At 28.8% G+C, this 27,313-nt stretch overlaps 1 protein-coding gene across 1 annotated transcript; it reads left to right on the forward strand.

Moving 5' to 3' along the window:
• The first annotated feature begins 10,800 nt into the window (after positions 1-10,800).
• On the forward strand, positions 10,801-12,222 carry LOC105112830 (UDP-glycosyltransferase 84B2-like). Its single transcript, XM_011008692.1, has one exon. It carries the CDS (start codon positions 10,801-10,803, stop codon positions 12,220-12,222), a length of 1,422 nt encoding a protein of 473 aa, XP_011006994.1.
• Positions 12,223-27,313: the final 15,091 nt, after the last annotated feature.

Genomic DNA, 27,313 nt, shown 5'->3' on the forward strand with positions numbered 1-27,313 from the left:
ATTAATCTAAAGTCAAGAGTTCTTTTCATCATTTCACAATAGATTTTTTTGCCATAACCATATCAGCAGGGTAAAATTTTATATTTTGACATATATATATATATATATATATATATATGTATATATATATAAAGAATAGGTACGTGGGAGGCTCCTAAGCATTTCAGGTAGCTTGTGAGTCATCTCTCAACGTCAAAAAAATATTTTTTGTCATATCGTTGAAAGCTTTGTCATGTTGTCTTTCATATTAAATGACACATGTTGATGCTAATGATCCAATTAGTCACTAATGGATTTTTTTTTCCTTCGCTCTTCAAAATTATAACTCAACCCTCATTGATATTGGTATTTCAATTTTAATCCCTCTTATTTTAATTTTTAATTTTTTTCTTGGCACTTTTCTAAAATTTATTATTCTTTTTAATTTTGCTATTCAATCAAAAATCTATTTTTATTTTTTATGTAAATTTTGATCTTCATTCTTTTTATTTTTTTGTGTCCTTTTATTAAATTGATTTTTCCTTTCAATTTCACCTTTCAATCAAATATAATATTTTTTTGTATTTTAATTTTAATTCTTATTTTTAATCTTTTTGTATAATTGATATTATTTTTTAATTTCATTTTTTAATATTTGATTGATTGAGAAATGAACTTCATGGTTTTTTAGATAAGGTGTTTTGGGTCTATGTTTTGGGTCTATTGATTTGGATTATGAGTTTAAAAAGTTAACATGATTTTTTTAAAAAAGGTTTTATAATTCTTTTTATTTTTTATTGGGTTAATCCAATCTCATTATCTGAGCCATGGATTTAGTAGGATATCTTGGGTTAGCTTGACCCTGATTATCAAATTTACAGGTTTTTCATATTAAGTTAACTTACCAATATTTTATATAAGTTTTTTATTTTATTTTTTTATATTTAATGGGTTGTGAATTGAGATATTCATTTATTCTCTTAAAAAAATTATATATATATTTTTTGAAATTATCCTAATTGCTTTTTTTTTTAATTTTTTTATCAATCTACTGTTGTTTCTTATTTTATTTTTCATGTAATTAAAATAAGCTAGTTTATTCAACAATGGATTCTGTGTTTTTCTTTTTTAAGAAAAAACATTCTTGTGGCAGTTGGATATCATTTTTTGACCTTTTCAATAGGGTACTGTATAGACTCCCAGCATTATTATTTTGACCTTTTACTAAACGTCTGCTTTTATAAAAACTGTATTACATGAATCATCGTATAATCCAAAACTTAAAGAACAAAGAAACTAATAATCTATAATATGAGAAATGAACATGTATCCGATCTGTATCAATTAAATAACAAAAGAATGGCTTGAAAACTATAGGAATTGCGGGCACCATGAACAAACTAATGAACCGGCCGGCAGCCAATTATGTGGATGAACAATCGAGCTGCTAAACACTCGAGTCAATGATGGGTGCCGGTCGTATACTTGTTTCCACAGCAAGGGCTAGGACCCGCCTTAATTCCTCCAAGTGTCTGACTGTGTCCAACGCCGGGACTTGGGCCTGATTGCTTGATTTCTCCCAGTGATAGCCCGTCAAAGAAACTCTCAATAGCTCTGCTAGTTGCAGAGTTTCCTGACTTCAAGATGTTGAAGGGACGGGCTTCAGTCTCAATGAAGAAAAGGGAGTTTACCATTAAAAAGACAAAGACAAAGAAGCTGAGAGATTTGAGCATTGTTGCCATGTTAATGTGGAAAATAGACAACTAGTGTAAAGGTAGTAGAGGGCTGATGCTATGGTTGGATAGAGGAAGAAGAACAGGAGGTAATGAGGCATGGAGGAGTCGACCTGCTATTAATTTATAGTGTAAGCTACCTCGTGGGACGAGGCTTCTTTGACCAGAAATTTGAGCACTCAAACTATTCAAACAAACGTGAAACTAAAGGGTGAGGGCCAAGCTAGGAAGCAACGAGGGGGGTTCTGTATTCTTGGGCTTCAAGGGAATTCAGAAATTGATTCAGCATGATAGTCCAAATTGGAAGGTGTAGAATAGAAAATATATATTAATGGTGGAATATTTTTGAATCTGATTCCTAGTATATTAATCAGAAATATGTTTTGGCCGCCCAAGCCTGCGGAAATTTCTCAAGATTAAAGAGCTAGATTGGAGACCACACACCATGAATATACGCAGCAGTTTTTGAATTCCAATGGATCTGGTGACTGTATGGAATGTGAAGTAGGCATGGTTGGCTGGTCAACTGTCAATCGTTATAAATAGTCTAACAGATTAATGGAGCATTAGAAATACAGTAATTTTTATTTAAAAATATATTAAAATAATTTTTTATTTTTTATATTAGCACATCAAAATAATTAAAAAATATTAAAAATAATATTTTTTCAATATAAATACATTTTTGAAATGCACTCAATGTATTTTTTGTTGAATTAGAGTGAATAACCATTTTTTAAGTCTGTATTTTTAATTAATAATAAATTAATTAGCTGATTAAAAGGAATAAATATTAACAAATATCCATTTGAATTTAAGAAATAAGATTATATATCATGTAAAATTAAAAAATAATAAAATCAGATTGAAATCATATAAAATCAGGTAAAATCGTGATTATACTACTAATTTTATAATTTTAGAATAATTCTAAATTTTCCATTCTTATCCTTCTCATTGCATACTCTTATGTTTATTAACCAATGCACAAGTCCCACAAAAACTTATATCTATGGATTGTTTCTTTAATCAATAACGTAAGAATGAAAGAAACATCATGCTTATACCTTTCCTAACAAATAAAAAATTATCGATAATGGTACATAACTTTGAAAATTCCTTTTTTATAAGGATATTTTTACAAAGAAAAGTGACAAATTATACTCTAAAGCTTGATTGACCATGTTTATATGTCTATTACCATAATCTTTTAAACAAATTTATAACATTATGATTTCTTTGTAGAAAATCTCGTAGCTTGTCTAAGATATGATCTAACAAAGAACCAGACTTCAAAATTAAAAAAAAAATGTTATTTTGAATTATTTGTTTCATTCATTTTAATTTATACAAAGCTTATAATTCCTTACCGATCCATTTGCTAAGATTCATGGTGTGTAATAAACAATATTTGAAACTTATGAAAATATAATAATATCTAAAATAAAACATAAAAATATCTAAAAGTGATGTATTATTAATTAAGATAAAATATATAAAATAATCTAAAACACTATAGATTATCATGTATTTGGAGGGAGTATTGGAATTGGTATTAACCAATAAAGGACCATGGTTGTGAAGACATAATTGTTTCTAATGTTTTTTTTCTTGGACACATAGTCTTATCAACCACCTCCAACCTTTTTCCTTAAATCTTGCATAGTAGGATATTATTATACAAGAACAAGTATACCATACCTTTATTGATGAAATTGTGTATTGCTTGTATGAATAATGTATGAAAAATCTTTTGTTATAATGCATAAAAGGAAAAATAGTGAAGTAAAAAAAAACATAAAAACCCCTTCCTTGGAAAAAAATGATGGTCTTAGATCTTAATAACATAAATAATAAAATAAACACAAATAAATAAGATTTCAATTATCAATGTAAAGAATAAGATTTTTTATTTTTATCACTTCTTTAAAGCAAGACAAAATGCTGAATCTGATGGAATTGGACAACCATCCTTCCAAGATTTTTATTTATGTGTGTGTGTGTGTGTGTATATATATATATAGCATGTAACATGTCATTAAATATAAAAACCCCTTTCTTGGAAAAAAATGATGGTCTTAGATCTTAATAACATAAATAATAAAATAAACACAAATAAATAAGATTTCAATTATCAATGTAAAGAATAAGATTTTTTATTTTTATCACTTCTTTAAAGCAAGACAAAATGCTGAATCTGATGGAATTGGACAACCATCCTTCCAAGATTTTTATTTATATATATATATAGCATGCAACATGTCATTAAATAAGATGTGTGTGTGTGTGTATATATATATATAGCATGTAACATGTCATTAAATAAGAAAAATAATGTATATAAAAATACTATATGGATTTTTGTTTTTCCAAATGGTCTATCAATAATGAAAAACTAAGGGTGAATTGACATAAGATTTAAAACAAATTGGTATAATGAACCACTCATAGGTGAACTAATTAGAAAACACTTGTTTTGAAAGGATTGGTTAAAAAAAGATCTCTTATGATTGAACCGATAAGAAAAGAATGCTTTGAGGCCAATTGGTTAAAATAAACCACTTATAGTGAACCAATTCGAGCATAAGATTTTAAAAAGGATTGGTTAAAATGAATCACTCATGGGTGAACCAATTAGAAAGTACAAGGTTTTAAAATTAATTGATCAAATTGAACCACTCGTAGGGGGACCGATTAAACATAAATCTTGAAAAAGAAGTGGTTGAAAACAAACTACTCATAGGTGAACTGATTAGAAAACACAAGGTTTTAAAATTGATTTAACAATCCTTAAAATTCATCTCTTGTCAGTGGTTAAGGCACAAAAATAACCATGCAATCGATATTCATCAAGTTATCTTGTATAGAAAAATTAAACAACACAATCAAAATCATAATATAAGGTTCTAGATTTTATTTGACAACAAAATTCATGAAGATTCACTATACATAATCAATCAAGAAATCAATAGCCAATTATGCATAACAATAATTAATCAAATAATCAATCACACAAATCAACTATTGATGAATAATTCAAGCATCATTTTTGTTATGACATGCACAATATCGGTTGGTGGATTTGCCTCCTGAGAAATGGTGAAAAGAGAGTTTTGGGTTTGATCATAAAATTATGATTATAAGATTCATGAGTTGTCACCTAGTGTTATAGTCACTAGAAAACATAATGATTTGCAAGAATTCGGGTAAAAGATTGGTTGTAAAAGGGGAAAACGCATCATTTTCAATGTACCCTATATAAGATAAACTGCATTGTTGATTAATTATTATTTTAAGTTGCATTTCTGTCCATTATTCTTGTTTAAAGTTTAAGACATATCTTTTTTCGTGAGAAAGTCTCTACCTTATTGGGTTGAATCTTAACCATTCTAAGGGCCAGCCTTGTTTATTTATTGGATATAGCTGAGTCCTAGCATTCTGAATGACAAACTAATTATAATGAGATTTTTTATATTTTGATAAAACCTTGATGGATAATCATAAATTAGTTATGTTACCAATTTTGTATTTTTTAAAACATTATAAAAATAATTTTATCTCTATTTAGAAAATATACATGAAAAACTTTTGGGATTGGACTGTATTGTATACACAACGACATATTTTTGTGTTTTCGGAAAGAGGAAATGAATTATTTTTTTCTATTTTTGAATTTTTTTAAAATTTCAAAGAAAAACAAGTATTTTTAATATCAGGTCTATATCTTATATTATAGGTTTACAACATGATATTATGCAAAATAGTTGGAAAAATTCATGAAGGACCCATAAATATTTTTAAAATTCCATTTGAAAACTTTCATTTTTAAAAAATATTTTAGTATTATTATATTATTTATTTATTACATGGGTTGGATATGGCCTAACCACCTGGGCAGGACCCGGTCAGGTCAAGTTGGGCCGATTGATGGCCTACTAAACCTCTCTCTCTTTATTTTTTATATTTGGGCTCGACTTGACCTAGCCATCTGGTTTGGGTTGAAACGGGTCTAACCCAAGACCTATATTGTTGCTGGCACAACCTAATGACCATTTTAATTAAATTTGTTGTTGCATGAAGAATAAATTCTATATGAAATGGCTATAGAGGGGGGATAAGGGGAATAAGAAGAAGGAAAAAAAGGGAATAAGAAGAAGGAAAAAAAAAAAGCTTGCTTGGTTGGAGAAAAAAAAACACCTATTGCCTCATGGTGGCATTGGCGGAAGAATTAAGTTGTAGAGGTTCCTATTGAAAGAAAAAGTTGATGTTGAAGTTTCCAGTCGCCGGAGAGAAGACGAGTTGGTGGAGGATGTTTGGCCACTGTTGGTCATAATATATATGAGGTGGTGGTGTGTCATATCGCATATTAGAAGCGAATGTCCAGAGTTAAAGCCTTATTAGTAATGCTAGTTGCTAACATGTTGTACGCGTTTTGGAGTCTGTGTGCTGCTAGAAACAAAACCGTGAGGTGTGGAAGTCGGGTTGGGTTGAGCTAAAGCGGATAATATAAAACATGTTGGGTTGAACTATTACATAGTGGTTAAAGAAATCAATGTCATGACAATAAAGGAAAAAACAAAGAATGATAACGGTAGATAAAATAACTGGGGAGGGGTTGATTTTTTTTGCTAACTTTAGACTTTTATTTCTTGTTTTTCAATGCCTAGAATGCACCCCTATTTGCTTGGGAGGTGAAAGATGGATATTTTATCTTTATAAGGGACATATATTGGCCTTTGATTGAACTGAAAAAGATCTTAACCATTCGCTTAATGGTGTAATCATGGACGATGAAAATTGGCCATTAAGAGTTGGTCGAGTTGGCCATTTTAGACGGCACCGCAAATACTATAGAGGTAGTTAGTTGGCAAGACCTGCTCTAGGTGTGGTAAAATGTCAGACCATTATAATGATGTATGGTTTACCTTTTTTAGTGGGGAGAAGATGCATTAAATGTCCTTGAAAAGTAGTCATTTTAGCCATGTTTTCATGCAAAAAAAGAAAAAGAAGAAGATTAACAGTAACCAGATAAGGTGTTATCTGATTTTTTTATGGTACTATTTGGTTAAAACAATATCATTTTGGTCGAAACATGTTGTTTAATTTAAATGAAACAATGCTGTTTTAGTTTATAGGGTTTTAATTTAGGGATTTGATCATGGTTCAATTTAGTCCCTTGGCTTTTGCTTTCTTTTAATTACACCTCTAATTAACCCTAAAGTTTTAATTTAATGCAATTTTGCCCCTACTGAATTTCAATATCAGCCCTAAATTTTAGCGTATTTTTCAAAAAGGTCATTGGTTTTGGATTTTGCAAATTGACCCTTAATTGACTATTAAATTTTTAAATTTCTTCAATTTAATCTTTAATTGACCCAAACCTTTGATTTTTTTTATATATGAAATGGCTATAGAGGGGGGATAAGGGGAATAAGAAGAAGGAAAAAAAGGGAATAAGAAGAAGGAATATATGAAATGGCTATAGAGGGGGGATAACAGGAATAAGAAGAAGGAAAAAAAAAAGCTTGCTTGGTTGGAGAAAAAAAAACACATAGTGCCTCATGGAGGCATTGACAGAAGAATTAAGTTGTAGAGGTTCCTATTGAAAGAAAAAGTTGATGTTGAAGTTTCCAGTCGCCGGAGAGAAGACGAGTTGGTGGAGGATGTTTGGCCACTGTTGGTCATAATATATATGAGGTGGTGGTGTGTCATATCGCATATTAGAAGCGAATGTCCAGAGTTAAAACCTTATTAGTAATGCTAGTTGCTAACATGTTGTACGCGTTTTGGAGTCTGTGTGCTGCTAGAAACAAAACCGTGAGGTGTGGAAGTCGGGTTGGGTTGAGCTAAAGCGGATAATATAAAACATGTTGGGTTGAATGAGGCGTGGAAGCCGGGTTGGGTTGAGCTAAAGCGGACAATATACAACATGTTGGGTTGGACTATTACATAGTGGTTAAAGAAATCAATGTCATGACAATAAAGGAAAAAACAAAGAATGATAACGGTAGATAAAATAACTGGGGAGGGGTTGATTTTTTTTTGCTAACTTTAGACTTTTATTTCTTGTTTTTCAATGCCTAGAATGCACCCCTATTTGTTTGGGAGGTGAAAGATGGATATTTTATCTTTATAAGGGACATATATTGGCCTTTGATTGAACTGAAAAAGATCTTAACCATTCGCTTAATGGTGTAATCATGGACGATGAAAATTGGCCATTAAGAGGTGGTCGAGTTGGCCATTTTGGACGGCACCGCAAATACTATAGAGGTAGTTAGTTGGCAAGACCTGCTCTAGGTGTGGTAAAATGTCAGACCATTATAATGATGTATGGTTTACCTTTTTTAGTGGGGAGAAGATGCATTAAATGTCCTTGAAAAGTAGTCATTTTAGCCATGTTTTCATGCAAAAAAAGAAAAAGAAGAAGATTAACAGTAACCAGATAAGGTGTTATCTGATTTTTTTATGGTACTATTTGGTTAAAACAGTATCATTTTGGTCGAAACATGTTGTTTAATTTAAATGAAACAATGCCGTTTTAGTTTATAGGATTTTAATTTAGGGATTTGATCATGGTTCAATTTAGTCCCTTGGCTTTTGCTTTCTTTTAATTACACCTCTAATTAACCCTAAAGTTTTAATTTAATGCAATTTTGCCCCTACTGAATTTCAATATCAGCCCCAAATTTTAGCGCATTTTTCAAAAAGGTCATTGGTTTTGGATTTTGCAAATTGACCCTTAATTGACTATTAAATTTTTAAATTTCTTCAATTTAATCTTTAATTGACCCAAACCTTTGATTTTTTTTACAATTTTACCCCTGGTTTTAATTAATTAACTTTGTAAAAATTAAGTTTTTTCCTTTAGAATTCCAATCTTCTCAATTAAACCTAAATTGGGCTCCCAAACTTAATTTTTCACTAATTAAGTCTCTAATAAAATTAATTTGACATATTTAAAGTATAATTAAGTTCTTACACCTAATTGAATCTTTTAATGGGACATAAATTAATTCTTAAATATAATTAAAATTTTAATTTGGCCTACGATTAAATCAAATTGGTCTTTTTAAAATCTAATTATGTCTTTAGTTTGGCATATGATTAAATCAAATTGGCCTTTTTAAAATCTAATTATGTCTTTGGACTTAATTTTCATGCAGATCCATTCAAAAATTATTTAATTTGACATTGAATCTGCATTGTCTTTCAAGTCTTGGATACAATAGGGTGTGATTAGGCTCTATATTTTTTTTGAAACTCTAACTTGATTCTTCTATGTATATCTGGAACCTTTCTCAACCAACTTTTACTAAATTGATGGTGTTCTTATTATTAAAGCCTTTGTTTTTCTTTAATTTTTTTATAAGAAAAAGGTAAATTTTAAGGAATAACTTAAAAATAGGTTATGAGAAATTTGATCAACACTAGGATCAATATTCATTTTGAATAATCCTGGTAAATGAATTCACAACCTTATTCTTTGAGTTCCTCCATGAAACAATGATACAATCCTTTTCTCTTTTTAAAATCATCTAATGATCTCGGATCTCGAATCTTATAGGTTTTGCATACCATGAATACTTTATTCTATTAAATATCCAAAAAAACACATGCATATATAATTATTTTTAATCACAAATAAAATAAAATAAAATTCAGCTTTGATAAACTATTGGAATGCCCTATTTCAGGTGAAATTGTTGTTTTTTCCTGGTTAGATGGTGAAATTACAATTCTACCACTGCATTATCCCCTCGGTGCATTCATATCATGTGCCATCGTTGTTGGTGGCTTGGTATCAATTCTGATGAGATGTCGACACGTTAAACGGTCCACTAACAAGCTCTCAATTTCATTCATCCACTAATGGTGGCACTGTATTTCATAGCCAACCAGGGAGGGAGATCGACAACGAGAGTTTGGTTTGGCCGATTTGGGTTCTTTTGATTTCTGCTACTGCTAACGGCGACGCCGACAATGTTAACACCTTGGGTTTTGGTCCGGGAGAGGAGACGATTCTTTCTGTGGTCCAAATCTAAATGATTCCAAAAATTGAATCCACAACTATACTTTATCTGGGGTTGATTGGATATGGGTGAACTCATTTTGAGTTTCTAAATCAATGGTTAAGATTCATTGGGTATTCTAGGATGAACGACCAAATTGTTTTTTTTTTTTTTGAAGATTTGGCAAACTCTTCAAACTTTCCGAACTTCCTTCCCCAATGTAGACTGATGAAATGGGACTCACATTGCTTAATTCACGTGGTTCGTCATTATTTATTCAAAATTATACATATATATATGTAAAATCAGTGTAAAATATTTTTTTGACCATCAAAAATTATTTTTTACTCTAAAAAGTATTCTGAAATAATAGATTTAACTCGGGTAAATTACTTTCATCAGTTTTGACATGGCAAATTTGGTTTTGATTGTAAAATGATGGTTTTGAGCAATTATGACGGAATTAAACTTGATTTTGATAGTAAAACAATAAATTTCTTGATAAACTGATTTTGACTATGTGAACTTGGTTTTAACAGTAAAACAATGGTTTTAGCTTTTTCTTTGAAACATTTCTTCTTACGAGAAAAAATCATATATAATATTTCTAGTAGAAGAAGTAATATCCTATGTTACTGCCATCTAAAGAGCATAAAAGATGTAGTGATAAGGTCATATTTTTCCATATTTGTGTAACAGAAGGATAAAACCAGACATCGATGGTAACAAATTAATTAATAGAAATCAATTGACATAATGCCATATATTTCTAATGTATATCTCAATTTTGTCTTTCCATATATAATATCCATAATAGAAGAAGTAATATCCTATTTTACTACCATTTATAGAGCATAAAAAGATACAGTGATAAGGTCATATTCTCCGTCTCCATGGAAAAACTTATGGTGTGGTGATAAGGTATTATTTTTCCATCTTTGTCTGCAAGATTGCTGTCATTAAAGTTTCTCCAGATACTGGTATAAAAGTGAATTAGAAGTTAATGATTCAGAATATGAAAATCTTCTTTGAAGGTTTGAGATTTAAGTTTGTTTCTCCCACAGGCCAGAAAGACAATGGGTGTTGAAGATCAAGTGCATGTTCTAGTGGTTACAATGGCATGGCAAGGTCATATAAACCCCATGCTCAAGCTTGCGAAACGCCTTGTATCAAAGGGTGTTCATGTTACTATAGCCACTACTGAGGGTACTCGTTACCTCGCTACGCAAAAACCCAACACCCCTACCTCCTTTGCCACCGCCGAAAACACCACGGTCAGAACCCCACAAATCAGTCTGGAGTTCTTCTCTGATGGCCTTGACCTGGAATTTGATCGCTTGAAATATTTCGACTGCTATATTGAATCCCTGGAGACAATAGGATACAAAAATCTCTCCAATCTAATACAAGATTTCACAAACGATGGCAAGAAATTTTCTTGCATTATTAGCAACCCGTTTATGCCATGGGTGCCAAAAATTGCTACCAAATGTGGCATTCCTTGCGCAGTACTTTGGATCCAAGCCTGCACTGTCTACTCTATTTACTGCCATTACTTTAAGAATCCTAACTCATTTCCACCTCTGATAGACCCACATGAGTATATAGAATTGCCTGGGATGCCAAAATTACAGGTAAAGGACCTTCCCTCTTTTATCCTCCCTTCATGTTCTCACCCAATCCAAAAACTAGTTTCTAGTTTCATTCAAAACTTGGATGAGATAAAATGGGTTCTGGCAAATTCTTTTGACGAACTTGAGGAGGAAGTTATTAAGTCCATGGCTTCACTCCATCCAATTTGTCCAATCGGTCCCTTGGTTTCATCATCTCTATTAGGACAAGAAGAGAGCATTAATGGCAGTGTTGATATGTGGATTCCTGAAGATTCTTGCATTGATTGGTTGGACAAAAAACCACCTTCTTCAGTTGTTTACATTTCTTTTGGTAGTGTAGCGTCATTTTCGCAAAAACAAATTGACAACATAGCCATGGCATTGAAGAACAGCAATCGACCATTTCTGTGGGTGATTAAACCTCCTCAAAAATGCTTAGAAAACACAGGTGGTGAATTGTCATATGATTTTCAAAAGGAGACCGAGGGAAGAGGTTTAGTAGTGGCATGGTGCCCTCAAGAGAAGGTGCTCATGCACCAAGCTGTGGCTTGCTTTATCACTCATTGTGGGTGGAACTCAACGCTAGAGACAATGGTGGCAGGGGTTCCTGTAATTGCTTACCCTGACTGGACAGATCAACCAACAGTTGCAAAACTTGTAACTAGCATGTTTAATGTGGGCGTCAGGTTGGAAGTTGAGAACGGAGTTGCAAGCTCAGAAGAGATAGAAAGGTGCATTATGGAGGTCACTAATGGACCGGAAGCAGCTAAGATACAGAGAAGGGCTTTGGAGTTGAAGGAGGCTGCGAAGAAAGCAGTTGCAGATGGTGGCTCTTCTGATGCAAATATAGATCAATTTATTAGGGAGTTCACTGAAAAGTTATAATAGGATGTCCTTATTCTTTTAATAATTATGTGGTTTCAGTTCCATATTTAAAATGTAGTTTCTTTCACTGGGTGTCCTTTTTTTTTTTTTAATTATACCTTCGTTCTTTATTTTAAATTTCAAGAAAACATTAATGTTTTTTATATTTCCTTGTTTATGTTATATTAATATTAAAGTAATGCTCGTCTAAGATATCATATTTTATTACTTTTTTTTCCAAGATATTAATAATAATAATTAATTAATTAATTATCATAACTAGTGAGAGGCTAATAAAAATTAATCTTTAGAATTGATGATAATAGAAAATATTAGTAATTGTTAATGTGTTTTTTTCCTTTAGAATTGATGATAATAGAAAAAATTAATTATCAAAATGCTATCAACTAATAGAATAGGAATATTTTTTTCTCGATAGTTAAATGGTTCAAAGACACCATTAGCAGGGTCCCTATCCCTATGCTTTGGAAAAGGATTTCATCCAGATGGCACATGTTAGTTATTCGAGTTTGATTTACGGGAAAAAAATTGTTCAAAATTTCTCTTAATCATGTTAGTTATTCGAGTTTGATTTACGGAAAAAAAATTGTTCAAAATTTCTCTTAAATGTATTTTTTTTATCTATCAAAGATATTAGAGGTGGTTTCAACTTTTATCCATAAAAACAAAGAAAAATGATAAATTGAAAACAATAATAGGCAGCAAAAATAAACTATATTGTAACTTATAATTTAATATTAAATTTATATTATATAAACATTAAAGTTTATATAATATTAGTTAGGGTGCTCATTTTCCGAGATGGACTGAAAGTTTTCTCTAACATAAAAAAATATGAATATTTTTAATATATTTTTTAGCATAATTTTTTTTTAATTGTGAACTACAAAGTTGATAGGGTGTTTAATAAAATAGATCAATTGAATGATTAAGAAAATTGAAAATATAAGAGATTAAATTTAATTTTTATCAAGTCAATTGATTCAAATTAAGGATATAATTTCAAAAAAATCAAAGTTTTAGGGTTAATTAAGAGTTAAATTGAACAAATTCACAACCAATAATCATTTTGTAAAAAATACTAAACTATAAGGACTCGATTGATTGAAATCAGGGGTGAAATTAAAAAAATTTAAAAGTTTAATGGTTAATTAAGGATCAAATTGCATAAATCTAAGATCAAGAAACAAGATGAAAAAAGCGTTGAAATCCGGGGATGACATTGAAGTTTGACGGGGCAAAATTGTACAAAATTAAAAGTTTAACATAAATTATAGGTGCAACTGAAAAAAATTAAAAAATGAAAGACCAAATTGAACATTGACCACATTTATAAATTAAAACCAAAATGGCATTGTTTTGAATAATAAAAAAAAGATTAGATAATGAGACATCTAGTAACTGTTTATCTTTTTTTACATTTTTCCTGAAAAAGTTGTTTGAGTGACCTTTTTCAAAAGCATTTAGTACTTTATCTCTTCATTAAATTTGACAAAACTTGCATGCAAATAATGGTCTAACATTTGACTACATATCAGTGTGATCCTTTTTGGTCAATTAACACTATGACAACTGTGACACCTGACCATTCTTTTTATGCAATAACTCTTCCACCCTTATAAATAAAGGTAGATTTCATGATCTGAGGGAGAAAAAAATTAAAGGCCAAAGTTGAACAAAAACCAGCCTCAACCCCTGTTTTTTTATTCCTAACATCTTATTTTCCTCTCTTCACCACTACCATCACCTTTTGTATCTACCAAAGACAACCACCAATAGATTAGCTCCACCCCTAGCAACTTTATGATCGATAGCTCCTCCTTCAGTATCATCATGGTTCAACAACAAAATCAACCACTACCAACCTCTTATTCTTCTTCTCAATCGTGGTTCTCTTTTGCTCTAGCAACCAATGATAGCTGTCAACTCCTTCACCAATCTCATGTTAACCTCCAATCATGATTAGCTAGACCATCGGCAACACTTCCTAGCACAAGTAGCCTCCTCCTCTCCTACTTTTACTACATGTAAAAAATACAAAAAATAGATATTATAACTAATTTATGATTATCTATTAGGATTTTGCTAAAATATCAAAAACCCTTTACCAAACATTTTGTCTGTATTAGGGTTTGGACTAGACTTTAATATTTAGGAGTGTAATATTACATAGTAAAGTACATCCTCAGATGTTAAAGATACAAAGTGCAAAATAAATGTTATGCTAAAATTTAGATTTTAGAATTGTTAGGATTTAGTCCGATAAGGTAAAGACTTCCTCATAAATGAAGATTTGCCTTGAAACTTGGAAAAAACCAGTGAATAGAAACTTGACCTATGAAAGCAATCAAACAATAATGCAACTCATATTAGGTAAGGTGCACTAGGGGTGATGCGTATTTTCCTTACACAATCAGCCCCTTACCTGAACTCTTATGGACCATAGGTTTCTTAGTAACTATAATACTAGGTGGTAACTCTTGAATCTTATAATCATAATTTTATGATTATACCTAAAATTCTTTCCTTTCCTAACATACGCCTCTCATGAGGCATTTAACATGTCATTCAACATCGCCCCACGACAATTAATATTATTAATGTACTCCTTTTTGTTGGAATTTTTTTACTAGAATAATTGTTTTTAAATAACACCTTATAAGAAAAATAAAAGCAATTTTTTAATAAAAAAATCATGTTTTGACATTTTTCATGCATATATATTAGAAAGAAAAGAATAACATATTGTTTGTATGTTGTCACTTGGAACTTTTCATAATCTATTTTTCAATCAATGATAGTAAAAAATGATATCCACAACAAAAATAATAAATAAAATTATAGAGGAAAGATGTATTTTTTTCCCTTCAAAACCTTATTTTTTGATTTATATACTTATTTTTTTGTTGTTTTCACAAAAAAAATATTTTTATAAAAAAGTATAGTTTATTGAATAAAAAAAGTGGCAACAATTAAAAAAAAAAGAGAGTATGACTTGTACTTTATTTTCATAGAATATCTATGTCCCTAAGCATAAAAAAAATTCTACATAATAGGCTTATATATAACATTTGGCAAAAATATCCCTAACATTAAAAAAAAAATGAATGTCATTTGAAAGAAATTTCAAATTGAATGATATATAAAGAAACACTATTTTAAATATAATTTAAATTATTTAAACCTAATTAATTTGATTAAATTTTATAAGAAAAAATGATAATAATGAAGGGGTGTATAAAAAGAGAGTTTACTAATATTATTAAAAAAATATTATAATCTAGACATCACCCTCATCGCATTATTTTCAAAAAAAAATATTTTCTCTATCTTTTCTCTTAAATTAATTTTATGCATGATATTAATTATCAAAATTATTTTATGAATATATTCATAAGTTATTTATTATTTATTGAGAGTCATTTATCAAAGTTAATGTCAGGCCTTGAATAAGGAGTTTTGCAACTTGATATTTTTATTTATTTTCTTATATTATTATTTTCTATTTATGTTTAGTAAAAGATCATGCGAATGTTTTGTTGTGCTATTAACAAAAAAAAAAGTAAAAAATATAATGACTGATGCACTATCGTGAAGATATGTTCTTTTTTTAACTTTAAATGCTAAATTATTAGGATTTAAGTATGTGAAAGATTTATTATGTTCATTTTAGCCAAGTATATAAAGTATATGGGAATTCAATGTTTGATAAATTTTAAAGGTTTAATGGCTATTTGCTTAAAAAAATTTTAAAGGTTTAATGGCTATTTGCTTAAAAAAAAATTTTATGCATCTAATTGCTATATAAATGATTTGTTTGTTCGTTAAGCTCATGAAAACAATTTAATGAGACACTTTGAAGTTTCTAAGATTTTAGATGTTTTGTAAGAGTATTTTTATTGGCCTAGGATAAAAAGGAATGTGCGTGTTTGTGATAAATAAGCTAAAATTAAAGTTCTATCTCGTGATTTGTATACCTTTTTACTAGTACCTATACAACCTTGAATTGATATATATATATATATATATATATGTATATAGCAATAGGTATTCTATTTTTATGGTTATAGATAGGTTTTTTAAGATGACACATCACATTTTATATATTATCATAAAATTAATTGTGCAACTAATATAATGAGCTTATTTTTTAGGGATATAGTCTGACTTCATGGGGTTTCTAAAAGCATTGTTTTTTATTATGATGTTAAATTTATTAGCTATTTTCGGAAGGTTTTGTAGGATAAGTTAGGAACAAAATTGTTATTTTCTACCACTTATCATCCACGAACAGCTAGTCGAATTAAAGTAGTTAATGTGATTTTAACTATATTGTTAAGAACTATCATTCAAAAATTTTTGAAGAATTGAAAAGATTGCCTACCCTTCGTTAAAGTCACATATAATAGGAGTGTGCGAATTACTACTAATTATTCACCTTTTAAAATTATTTTTGACTTTATTTTAGATTTGATTCCTTAACATATTGATAAAAAGGTTAGTCCTAATAACAATAGAAAATCACAAATAGTAAAGGCTCTCCGTAAGAATGTATAACAAAAAATACATAAAAAGTATGAGCAATATATGTTTAATGTTAATAAGTGCAAGAAAAGGAGTTCTTTTTGAACTAGGTGATTGAGTTAGGGTGCATATACTAAATAAGAGGTTTCTTGAATATAGAAGATCTAATTTGATATTGAGAGGAGATGGTCTATTCCAAATTCTTGAAAGAATTAATGATAATGTCTACAAAATAGATTTATCATGTGAGTATGATGTTAGTGTTACTTTTAATTATTATTTTTTACCTCTTTTTTATTTGATGTAGATGATAATTTAAAGTTAATTTCTTTTAAGAATGAAAGGAATGATGTGATTCAAATTACATCAAAGGATTTCTTAAAAGTTTCAAATGGGCTAATTACAAGATCAAAGATAAAAAAAGCTCGAAGATGCATTCTAGGTGAGTTTCAAAAAGGCTCAGATGAAAATCACTAGTAAATACATGAGTTTCATTTCAATAATTATAATTTCAACTATGAACATAACTTTCAATTTAATTGTTGCATTGTTTTAAAATTTTTCTAAAAGATTTCAAAGGTCTTGTTTTAAATATGGTTAAAATTTCATTAAAAACAAATATTGAAAAGGCTTTGTGATAAGGTCTATAAGATACTATATAATATTTTCATTAGTTTCCTAGTTGGTTTAGTATTTTTATTTTATTTTATTTAGAACTATTTTATTATTCTTTCATCCTTAATTAAGAAGTTTGTATCTAAGGTTATTTAGCTTGCTTTTTTTTTTTCTTACAAACTTTGATTTCATCAATTATTATCATGTGAGAGATTTAGCTTAAACTTTTTAGTTCTTTATTGAACTACTTCAATTTATTAAATAAGTATAGACTTGTTACAATAATCTTGTGCTTGGTACATGTTTTGTTATGTCAAGCTCAATCAAAGGTCTACAATTTAGTTTTCTTAGAAATTATCAATTTGATTGTAGGTTTCTAGATCTTTATACTCATAAGATTTTAATCATCACATTAAATTAAAAAAAATAAAAATACCTAAAAGGTCAAGAAAAAAAATAAGCATGGGCTTGTTACAATAAAACCTAGAAATATGGGTAAAAAATAAAAATCAAAGGGTAAAATTATAAAAATAAATAAATTAATAGATAAAAATTAATGGTAAAAAACACAAAGGGCCAATACAAAAGGATCCAGATGAGCAGGCTATTTTCAAGATTGTGCTAGTTTCTTCTTCTTTTTCTTTTTTTCTTTTTGTTGTTGTCCTTCCCTTCTATTTTTATGAAGAAAAAAAAACTGTTTGTCATCTTAAAATTAATAATATACATCCCTCAATCTCAAAACCACGGCCTCGGAATTTGCTCCACATGTCAATTATTGAGTTATAATATGAAGTGGTCAATTAAATAATTTAAAAAATATGTTAATCATATGAACAATTAAACCTCCCTTGTAATTTTTTTTATATATATATAATGTGGGAGAAAACTCCCCATTAATTTAATTTTTCCTTCTCCACCCTGTGCAATTCCTTCTCATTCAAGACACTGAGATTCCTGTCTTTTTTCGAGAATAAAAGTTCATACCCACAATAGTTTTCTATCATCTTGACTTGCGGATATTGTCTTCAGTCCACCGTTGCTTTTGGCACTTTGTGAAAAAGGAATAGAGGAATGATTCGTGATTGGTGGATGTAAATGACACGTAAACACCAACAATTTAGAACATAAACACTGTTAAACTGTAAAGGAGGGGTTTGAATGGCGGTGGTTGGTTCCATTCTTGTAGTATCCTCCTCCCACGACCATTGATGATACCTTTCTCCTCCAACCACTGAAATGGAAAAGGTATCGGCAATGACAACACTTCACCTACCTTTCTCCGGATTAAAATTATGCGGCATTAAGTCTCTAGTTTATTATTCCTTCTTTAATTTTAATATCCTCGTTGAGTTGCATCTTGCACTCTACACCTTTTCTCCTCCTATTCCTCCGCACTTCGACTGCTAGAGAAGTTAAATACTCAAAATATTGAGACCATGCTGAGTAACTGGAGCACGCAGGCTTTTAAACCAATTGAATTTCTTAATTAAATTCAATTTATAAGCAACAATTCTTTCTCTTTAGCTACCTTTCGGAAAGAACGCTATAATGGCTGCGAGTAAAAAAAAAAAAAGAGGGTAATCAAATGTCAACTAATATAATAACAAAAAGATTAATTTTGTAAGATGGCTTTTCCTCCGTCTTGTATGGTGTAGTTATGGCTGTGGGGCACTATTTAGAAAACGAAAAGAATTAATTCCAATCGAACAAATGTTAAAGAATTATGTATTTCAATAGGCAATAGCAAGTGAGATATGAAAGGAGTGGTTCAAAATTCATGTCATCGAGATTCAGGTTCTTCTTTCGGAGTTGTAAAGAAATTGCCTATTCACACTAGGTTCACTTGATCATCAAGCCAAATTGAATACATAGTTGTTTGGATTTGTGAGATTTTGGGTTTTTTTAATATTATTATATTATGTTTTTATTTAAAATAATTATTATTTTAATATATTTTTAATAAAATATATTTTAAAAATAAATTATTACAACGTTTTCAAACACTTCTTACCATAAAAGAACTCTTTTACCATAAAAGATCCTGTAGCCTAAACGAAGCAGGCAGTAGCACCACTTGCGTTTCCATATTAGGTAAATCAGTTCCAAAGACAAAAGGAATGGAAAAACACAACTGTGAAAGTGAAATTTGCCTTTTGAAACGAACAGGAGAATTCCGAGTCAAATGTTCTCTCAAATGAAGGCCCCATTCGGAGGAAAAGCCCTTCTCCGTCCGTGCCACCCGAACCATCCCTTAGATGATCATGACTCGTGTGTATAATTTGATGTCGGTTATCCTATTTAATAGAGATTCCAAAATCCAAATCAATTCCTTCAGCTCCGTTCTTTGCTCCAACCAAAAGACAAAAAAAGGAGCTCCATTCTTTTTGGGTCTTCAACAGAATATTTCAAGCGTTGTCAAAGTTCGGAGTTATTATTAGAGCTAGAAAAACATAACCTAACAGCTACAACACACCAAGCAATGGGACAGTTCTGTCTAGTGCTGTTCGTCTTGGCCATGATCCTACTTGTTACAAACCCATGTCTTATCAGTTGTAGAGCCCTTCGATCAGGAACACAGAACGAAATCAATGATCACCATGAAGCCACTGATACTGCTGATCATGGGCCTGGTTCTTTGTCGACCAATATGAAAGCTTCGGTTCATTCAGAGCCTGTCAAGGACGACGGTGGTGGTCGGGTTTCCGCAACTGACCGGCAGGTGTATAAGCCGACTTCCTCTGGACCTAGCGGGGAAGGCCCCGGGCACTAATCATCATCTGTGTATCACCTGTGATTTGTTGTTGAGTTCTATCAAGTCCTGTACATTTTTTGTTTCATGTAAGTAGTAGCTACAGAGTATTCGTCTATAAGTGCATGTTTCATGGAAATTCTTTGATGCTGTCAGATGGTGCGCATAGCAGCTGTGAATGTTCTAATTTCTAATTAGAAGAACAAGTAAAATTTATGTTCAGAAAATCACCGAAGTCTTATATTTAGCTAGTTTTTTTTATATGTATATTGAGGAATTTAATTAATTTCTAATTCGAAGTCTGAATTCAGAAGAAAAACAAAAGGCCAATCTCTCTCTCTCTCGTTTTAGACGGTAGTTGATTGTGGATGTTTTTTACTTGAGATTTATTGGGCATTAATTTTCAAGAAATTGTGAAAAGCCTGTCCTCTCGGCAGAGTGGGCTAGGCTGGGGTTCTACTTTCCCTGCATATGCAATACAAAGCCGAAATAATATCTCAGGCCACTATGCTTAACTCATCGTAATAAAATCATGTCAGGTCTGTGTTGTTTCGGACCATGTCTGGGAAAACGGAGGTCCATTTCTAGGTTTCATGAAAAAAGAAACGGAAGATTCTTGATAGAAATCTGTTTTAGCAGTCTACTTAGGTCAATTAAGAAATTTTCTTCTGTCAGCAAAATTGCAAGTGAACAGCTCTTTCGAGTCAAAGTTACAAAACAGGATTCTTCTTCCTTGCAAGTCCTGGGTTGAAGGTCTGATGTCGTTCAAAATTGTGGATGTTAGGATTGATTCTACCATTTTTGGAGGCTTCGTAGTTAGCATAACTAGGCGGAACTTGTTTGCTATTACAAAAAAAGTAAACTTTTTAGGCATTTTAATTGAGATGGAATAATTTAGACAAAAGCATGAATATGGTAAGGTTAGAAGCTGAACACATTTGCTATTCTGAACCCCTTTGCTATTATAATACAAAAAAAAAAAAAATTCTTCGTATATGCATTACATGCCAAAAAATCTAATTATAAATTAAAAAGATTATATGCCTGTTTAATTAAATAAATTAAAAATCTTTTATTTCAATAAATACAAAAAAATATAACAATAACCAAATACTAAATTGATAAATTAAGATATAGATATAGATTAAAATATTTAAACTTATAACATAATAATGAATTCAATTGTATTTAATAACTTTTTTTTTTATAATTAATTTTTTATTTAATCAAACATTAATAAAATATTATATAAGGTTGTATAAAAAAATACTTACTAATATTATATAAAAAAGATATTATTATCTGATATAAACATTTAAATGATATTTAATTAAAGATTAAATTAGAAAGTTGAGAGATAGAAGTAAATCTAAATATATGATCTTGAAATATAGATCTTGGACCTGGTTGTATTTAATATTTCTATTTTTTTAACCAATTTTATTTTATTTTTTATTTAATAAAATGATAATAATAATAATAATAAAGCATGAATGTGTAATGATTGAATAAATTAAAGAAAACAAATTTAAAAATAGTTGCACAGAAACAACGTCTACTAATATATAAAAATGATATTGCAATTTTATGGATAAACAAAGTGAAAATTAAATGATATTCAATTAAAAATCAACTTAATTTTTTTAATTAATTTATTTTAAAAAATACCAATTAAAATTAAATATCTTGGGCATCCCACACATACACTTAACTAATCTATAGTAATTAATTTATATTTAAATAAAAAATCAAATATAAGAAAAGCGCCAGACATCTAAATCTTTGGCTTGTTGACACAAAATGTGCCACATGCATAAGCCTGCAAAGGTGGCAAACTTACCGGCCTTTTAATGTGCCACATGCATAAGCCTGCAAAGGAGGCAAACTTACCGGCCTTTTTTTTTTTTGAGACATGGGCAACATGTCAAGTGCTCCTTTTTTTTTTTAAAATAAAGGTTTAATCATTACAAGAAAATTAGTGTGGGATGAAAATCTATTTTAAATCTATTTTCACCTAAAAATATCTATAGAACATCAAAAAATAAAATAAAAATATGAATCTCAAAAAATCCAAAAATAGTCTAAAAACACAAATTAAATAAAAAAAATTTCTTTTTAACTCAGATCTATCTTTTCAGATAAGGTAAAAATAAAAAAGTATCTTAACAGGTCATTTCCTTGTTGAATGAAATCTGTTAATACCAAGATCAATTTTTTTTATCATTAAAATATGGCTAAACAATGATTTTATTTTATTTTTCATTATAGATTGATGACTTTCTTTCTCTTCCCTCACTTCCAGGATTGAGAATAAATAAAATAAGATTTTGAATCAAAACTGAAATTCTAAAAATTATAAGGACTGAAAAAGAAAAAAAAAATATATGGGTTAAAAAGTGCTTTTTATGTGAATTTGAGAGTAATCATAAGATTTTTTCTTATCTTACATTTTGATCCTTTTATGTCAGAAGTTTTCTTTTCTTAGCTTTTTAAAGGTGGTTACTAATTTGGTTATAAAAGATTACAATTGAAAAAAAAAAAATTCAAGAATAAATTTTTTTAAAAATGATATTAAGATGGTTACAATGATTTACCTAAAAGAAGTTAATTAAACAAAAAAAACCACAACAATTAAATTAATACATGAAAATCAAAGCAAAATCTACCTCAAAGGAATAATTTTCAATATCTTAAAAAAACTGCATGTATCTTTTTAGACACACACTTAAAGTTCACCCTTTTCATTCGAGGCAATTCATCATTTAAATCCAATATTTATTTTATACAAACCAACTTAAGCCTTTTAATTAGAAAGAAAAATGTTAGCTTTTATCTTAAAAAAAGTCCCATTAAAGTTTCTGTAAAAGTTTCATTAAAAAAAAAAATAGCTTGACAAACTTATTCTACAAACCCATTAAAGTTTTTAATTTGTTTGTTTTTATTCCTAAAAACTATTCCTTTCATCCCATTATTATTTAATTGGATTTTTTTGTAAATTTTAGTTGTCCCTTTTTATTTGGTCAATTTTAAAATTAAATTTTATAAATACCAAACTTCCAATTATGCCTTTTAATACTTTTAATTTTACAACATAAAAATGTATAGTAAAAAAGATAAAAACAAACTTAGACAAATTAATAAATTGATAGTTTTTTTTTGTTAAAAAAAAAACTTATGTTTTAAGGCAAATACTTATGGGTTGAAGGGAGCAATAACATTTTTAAAGTTTTCTTTCTTATAGGATTTAGGTGTCATATATCATGTAAAAGTAGTGAAAATAAGCTATTATAGAAAGTCAAAAGTCATTACGACAATACTAATAGAAAAAAATGAAAGTCAAAAGTCATTACGACAATACTAGAAAAAATTATTAATTAAATTATTTATTTTTTTATAAAAATATTAATAAATTATTTTTTTCTAATAAATAAATATGATGATAGAATATTGATAAAATTATCTTTTTTTTTTCTTTGTATTTTTTTTGTTCAACTTAAGTGTCACATGTTATATTAGAAAGCTTATCAAAAGCTATATGATCTTTATAATTTTTTTTGTAGTTTGAAGATTTTCTTATTCAATATTTATAAATAAAATATCACATGTCATATTAGGGTAAATATAGTTAAAAAAAATGATTCATTCATATAATTTGAATTAATATGTTATATGTTCTTCACATTTTTCTTTTAATAAGAAGAAACTATAATTAGAAATTGAGTTTTGAGTCTTGATAGACTGCAGTCTCATAAATCAAACGGAATGTTGGGTTTTTACTTAATTTCAACAAGTTAAAAAAATATAAATAAATTAATATAGGCAAAAATATAAAAAATCAACAAAAAAAACCTATAAAGACTATAAAGGAAAGATAAAGATAAATTGCAAAAATAAAAGATAAATTATAGAAATAAATTGTGTATATGAGGTTTTTCATTGCATCCAAGAATTGGATAACGTTTTTATATTGTTACAATGTTTAAGTTCGAATTTCATGTAAATTTGTAATCCTATTTGTATACAAACTATTTATAATAAATACAAAATTTATATTATGAATTCTAATACACTTTGAATTCCTATTTGTGAGCATCTTTTTCGTAACATTTATATGAGGCCTAAGTACTTTGTAATATGTGCCATTTTAATCTATTAAGGGCTCCTCTTATGAATTGGACTTGGTTTTCTAGTTGATAACGTGTAATTTTTTTTAATTAATATAGATGTCCAGGTTAATTTGCGCGCATCTCGACTAATCCCACGAGTTCTAAAGTTAATAACCATGTAAGCCTCCAATGACCCTGAGAGGACTTAAAGATAACTCATAATCTTATCTTTATGGTTGATGGTATTTTCATAATTGATCGTGATTTATGACTCTCCTAATCAATCATGATTTCTAACTTTATTGACTACTCATTACTTCTAACGTTTTTAGTTGATAACTTTCTATCTTTATTGATTGACTTGGATTTTTTTTAAGCTTATTTGATTTTATTGTTAATGATCAAATTTTATCTTTTTTTTTTATTTGGAAATGAACAATTATTGTTCTTATTTAGTTGAAATGAGATTGTTTATTTCTTATATAAACAATGCTCTCATATCCTTTTATTTAGGATAAATGAAAAAAATAATATTGATATGCCTTTTATGCTCAAATCAATTGATAAATCAACTATTGCATAATGTGGTTAACATGTTCTACTGCTAGAGTATGCCTACTTTTGTTTTATAATAATTATGTTTATGATTGATCATTAACAATGTATTTTATTATATTAATAGGTATTTATTGTTATTGAACGTTTACCAAATAACTAGTCTTTTTTTATCCTAAAACCTAATTTCTTAGTAAGGTGTAAGATTCAACATTATCATTGTAAAACAAAAGTAGACCTAATCCAACATTAAAAAAAGTTAACCATATTATGCATCAATTAGTTTGTCAATCGATTTTAGCATAAAAGACATATCAATATTATTATTTTTTATTTATCCTAAATAAAAGGATATAGAGGCATTATTTACACTAAAAAACAAACAATCATATGTGAACTAAATAAAAACATTAGTTTTTTATTACCAAATAAAAAGAAAAAGGATAAATTTAATCATTAACAATAAGATCAGTTATACTTAAGAAGAGGCCAAGTCAATTAAGAAAGATAGGAAATGATAAACTAAAAAAGTTACAAGTCATGAAAAGTCAAAAAAGATAGAAAGATAAAATGCTTATTGATGAGCATTCTATTTTTGAACTCCCTTATCATCATATGATGTTCTTCTAATACTTCTTATAAACTTTCTTCTTTATTCATACCCTAAGATGCTAGCTCTTCTTTCATCATTACGTTGCAATCATTACACATGTCTTTTGAAATTAATTGCATGTTTTTAAGTAAAACCTTAATCACTAGTAGCTTGGTAACCATACTCCTTACTAGATTTTCTTTTAGAAATGGTTTCTTCTCTAGAATTTGCTTTTGAGTTATTAATCCTTATTGGGTCAATTCGAATATCATCATCCTTTTTAAATCTGTCAACTTGAGAATTTATATTTGTTTATTAATAAGATCTATAATTCCTCTCACAGCTCTACCACTTTTAAATTTTATGAAGTTTGTATATTTATTTTTAATATTACTAGTAGTCATATGCCATTTGTATAATCCTTTAGTATTTTAGGATTTGTCAGCTACAACAAATCTTAACACTTGATTTACTACTAAAAAATCAAATAATTTATTGGTGATGATGGTTAAGGTAACTCCTTGAGAAAAACAAAATACTATCATTATGTGTTTATTAATAATAATAAATGTCTTAAATTCCATGGTCATTCCAAGATTGTATTTTCTAACATCATTAAAGATGGTCTATTGCATCATTTATTCTTCTTTTTCTCTACCTAGTTCTTATGCCTTTCTTATTTTTAATATGTTGCCTAAACCTTAGTATCATTGATTTAGTTATCCTCACTTACGTATGCCATGACATTTATCTTCCTTATATAATCATCTTCTTTCAATTTAATTTTTAATGATATTTAAGACCTTTCTTTATATTTCTATATATATACTTGTTCTTTCAATCTAATTTTTAATGATATTTAAGGCCTTTCCTCCATTTTTTTTAGTTGAAAGGTACTATTATTTTATTATTTTATGGATCATTTTACTAAATTCATTTGATTTTACACTATGCATTTTAAATAATAAGTTTATTATATTTTTCTTTAGTTTCAGAAATTTATTAAGAAATAATTTTGTACTCATATCAAAATCTTGCAATGAATTTAAAAAACTTTACACCTTTATTCCTAATTCCAACATTCTTAACCATGCTACTTGCCTTCGCACTTATAGCACACTTATGATCAAAATGGAATTGTTGAATATTGTCATCACCATGTTATTGAAATAAAACTTGTATTTCTTGCTCAACCATTTTTTTCATTTACCTTTTGATCATCTGGTTTTGAAACTGTTGTATATCTTATTAATCATATGTCAACTCTAATTTTACATTTTAAGTCTTTGTTTGAAATCTTATTTTGATTTTGTCCTAGCTATACTTTTCTTAAAGGTTTTGGATGGTTATGTTTTTTATATTTTTAATCATACAATCATTATAAAACAATTTTTTTCTCCTCATTATGTGTCTTTCTATGCTATATATAGTTCAATCTATATTGGTTGTGGTGTATAAAGATGCACTTTCATTGTATTTTTATTATTATTCATTTTACTTTTTATGAGTCATCCTTTTTAATATTTCAATTCTTTAGTCCAACTAATGTTCCCTATAACTTTATCTCTAAATCATCATCTTTTACTAAGAGAAAATTAAATCCTAAGTGGCAATCTGCTATGATTGTTAAACTTTCAACTTGGGCTTTTAATGATTCCTAAACCCTATTATCATATGTTCTAACTATGAAAGTGGTGGGTTGTAAATAAGTATAAAGATTAAATACATAGTAAATAAGACCTTTGAGTGCTACAAAGCATGTCTAATGGCCAAAAACTATCTATCAATTAACAAGAAATTGTTGATTTTTAAGATATATAGTCTAGTGATAAAGCTTTACATTATTCAAATAGTGATTGATATTGGTGTTACTTGGGGTTGTTCGACTCATCAACTTGATGTTATAATGTTTTTCTTTATGGACTTTTAGATATGGGTGTATTTATAGCT

This window comes from Populus euphratica, unplaced genomic scaffold, assembly GCF_000495115.2.
Source record: "Populus euphratica unplaced genomic scaffold, PopEup_1.0 scaffold368.1, whole genome shotgun sequence".
Lineage (NCBI taxonomy): Eukaryota > Viridiplantae > Streptophyta > Magnoliopsida > Malpighiales > Salicaceae > Populus > Populus euphratica.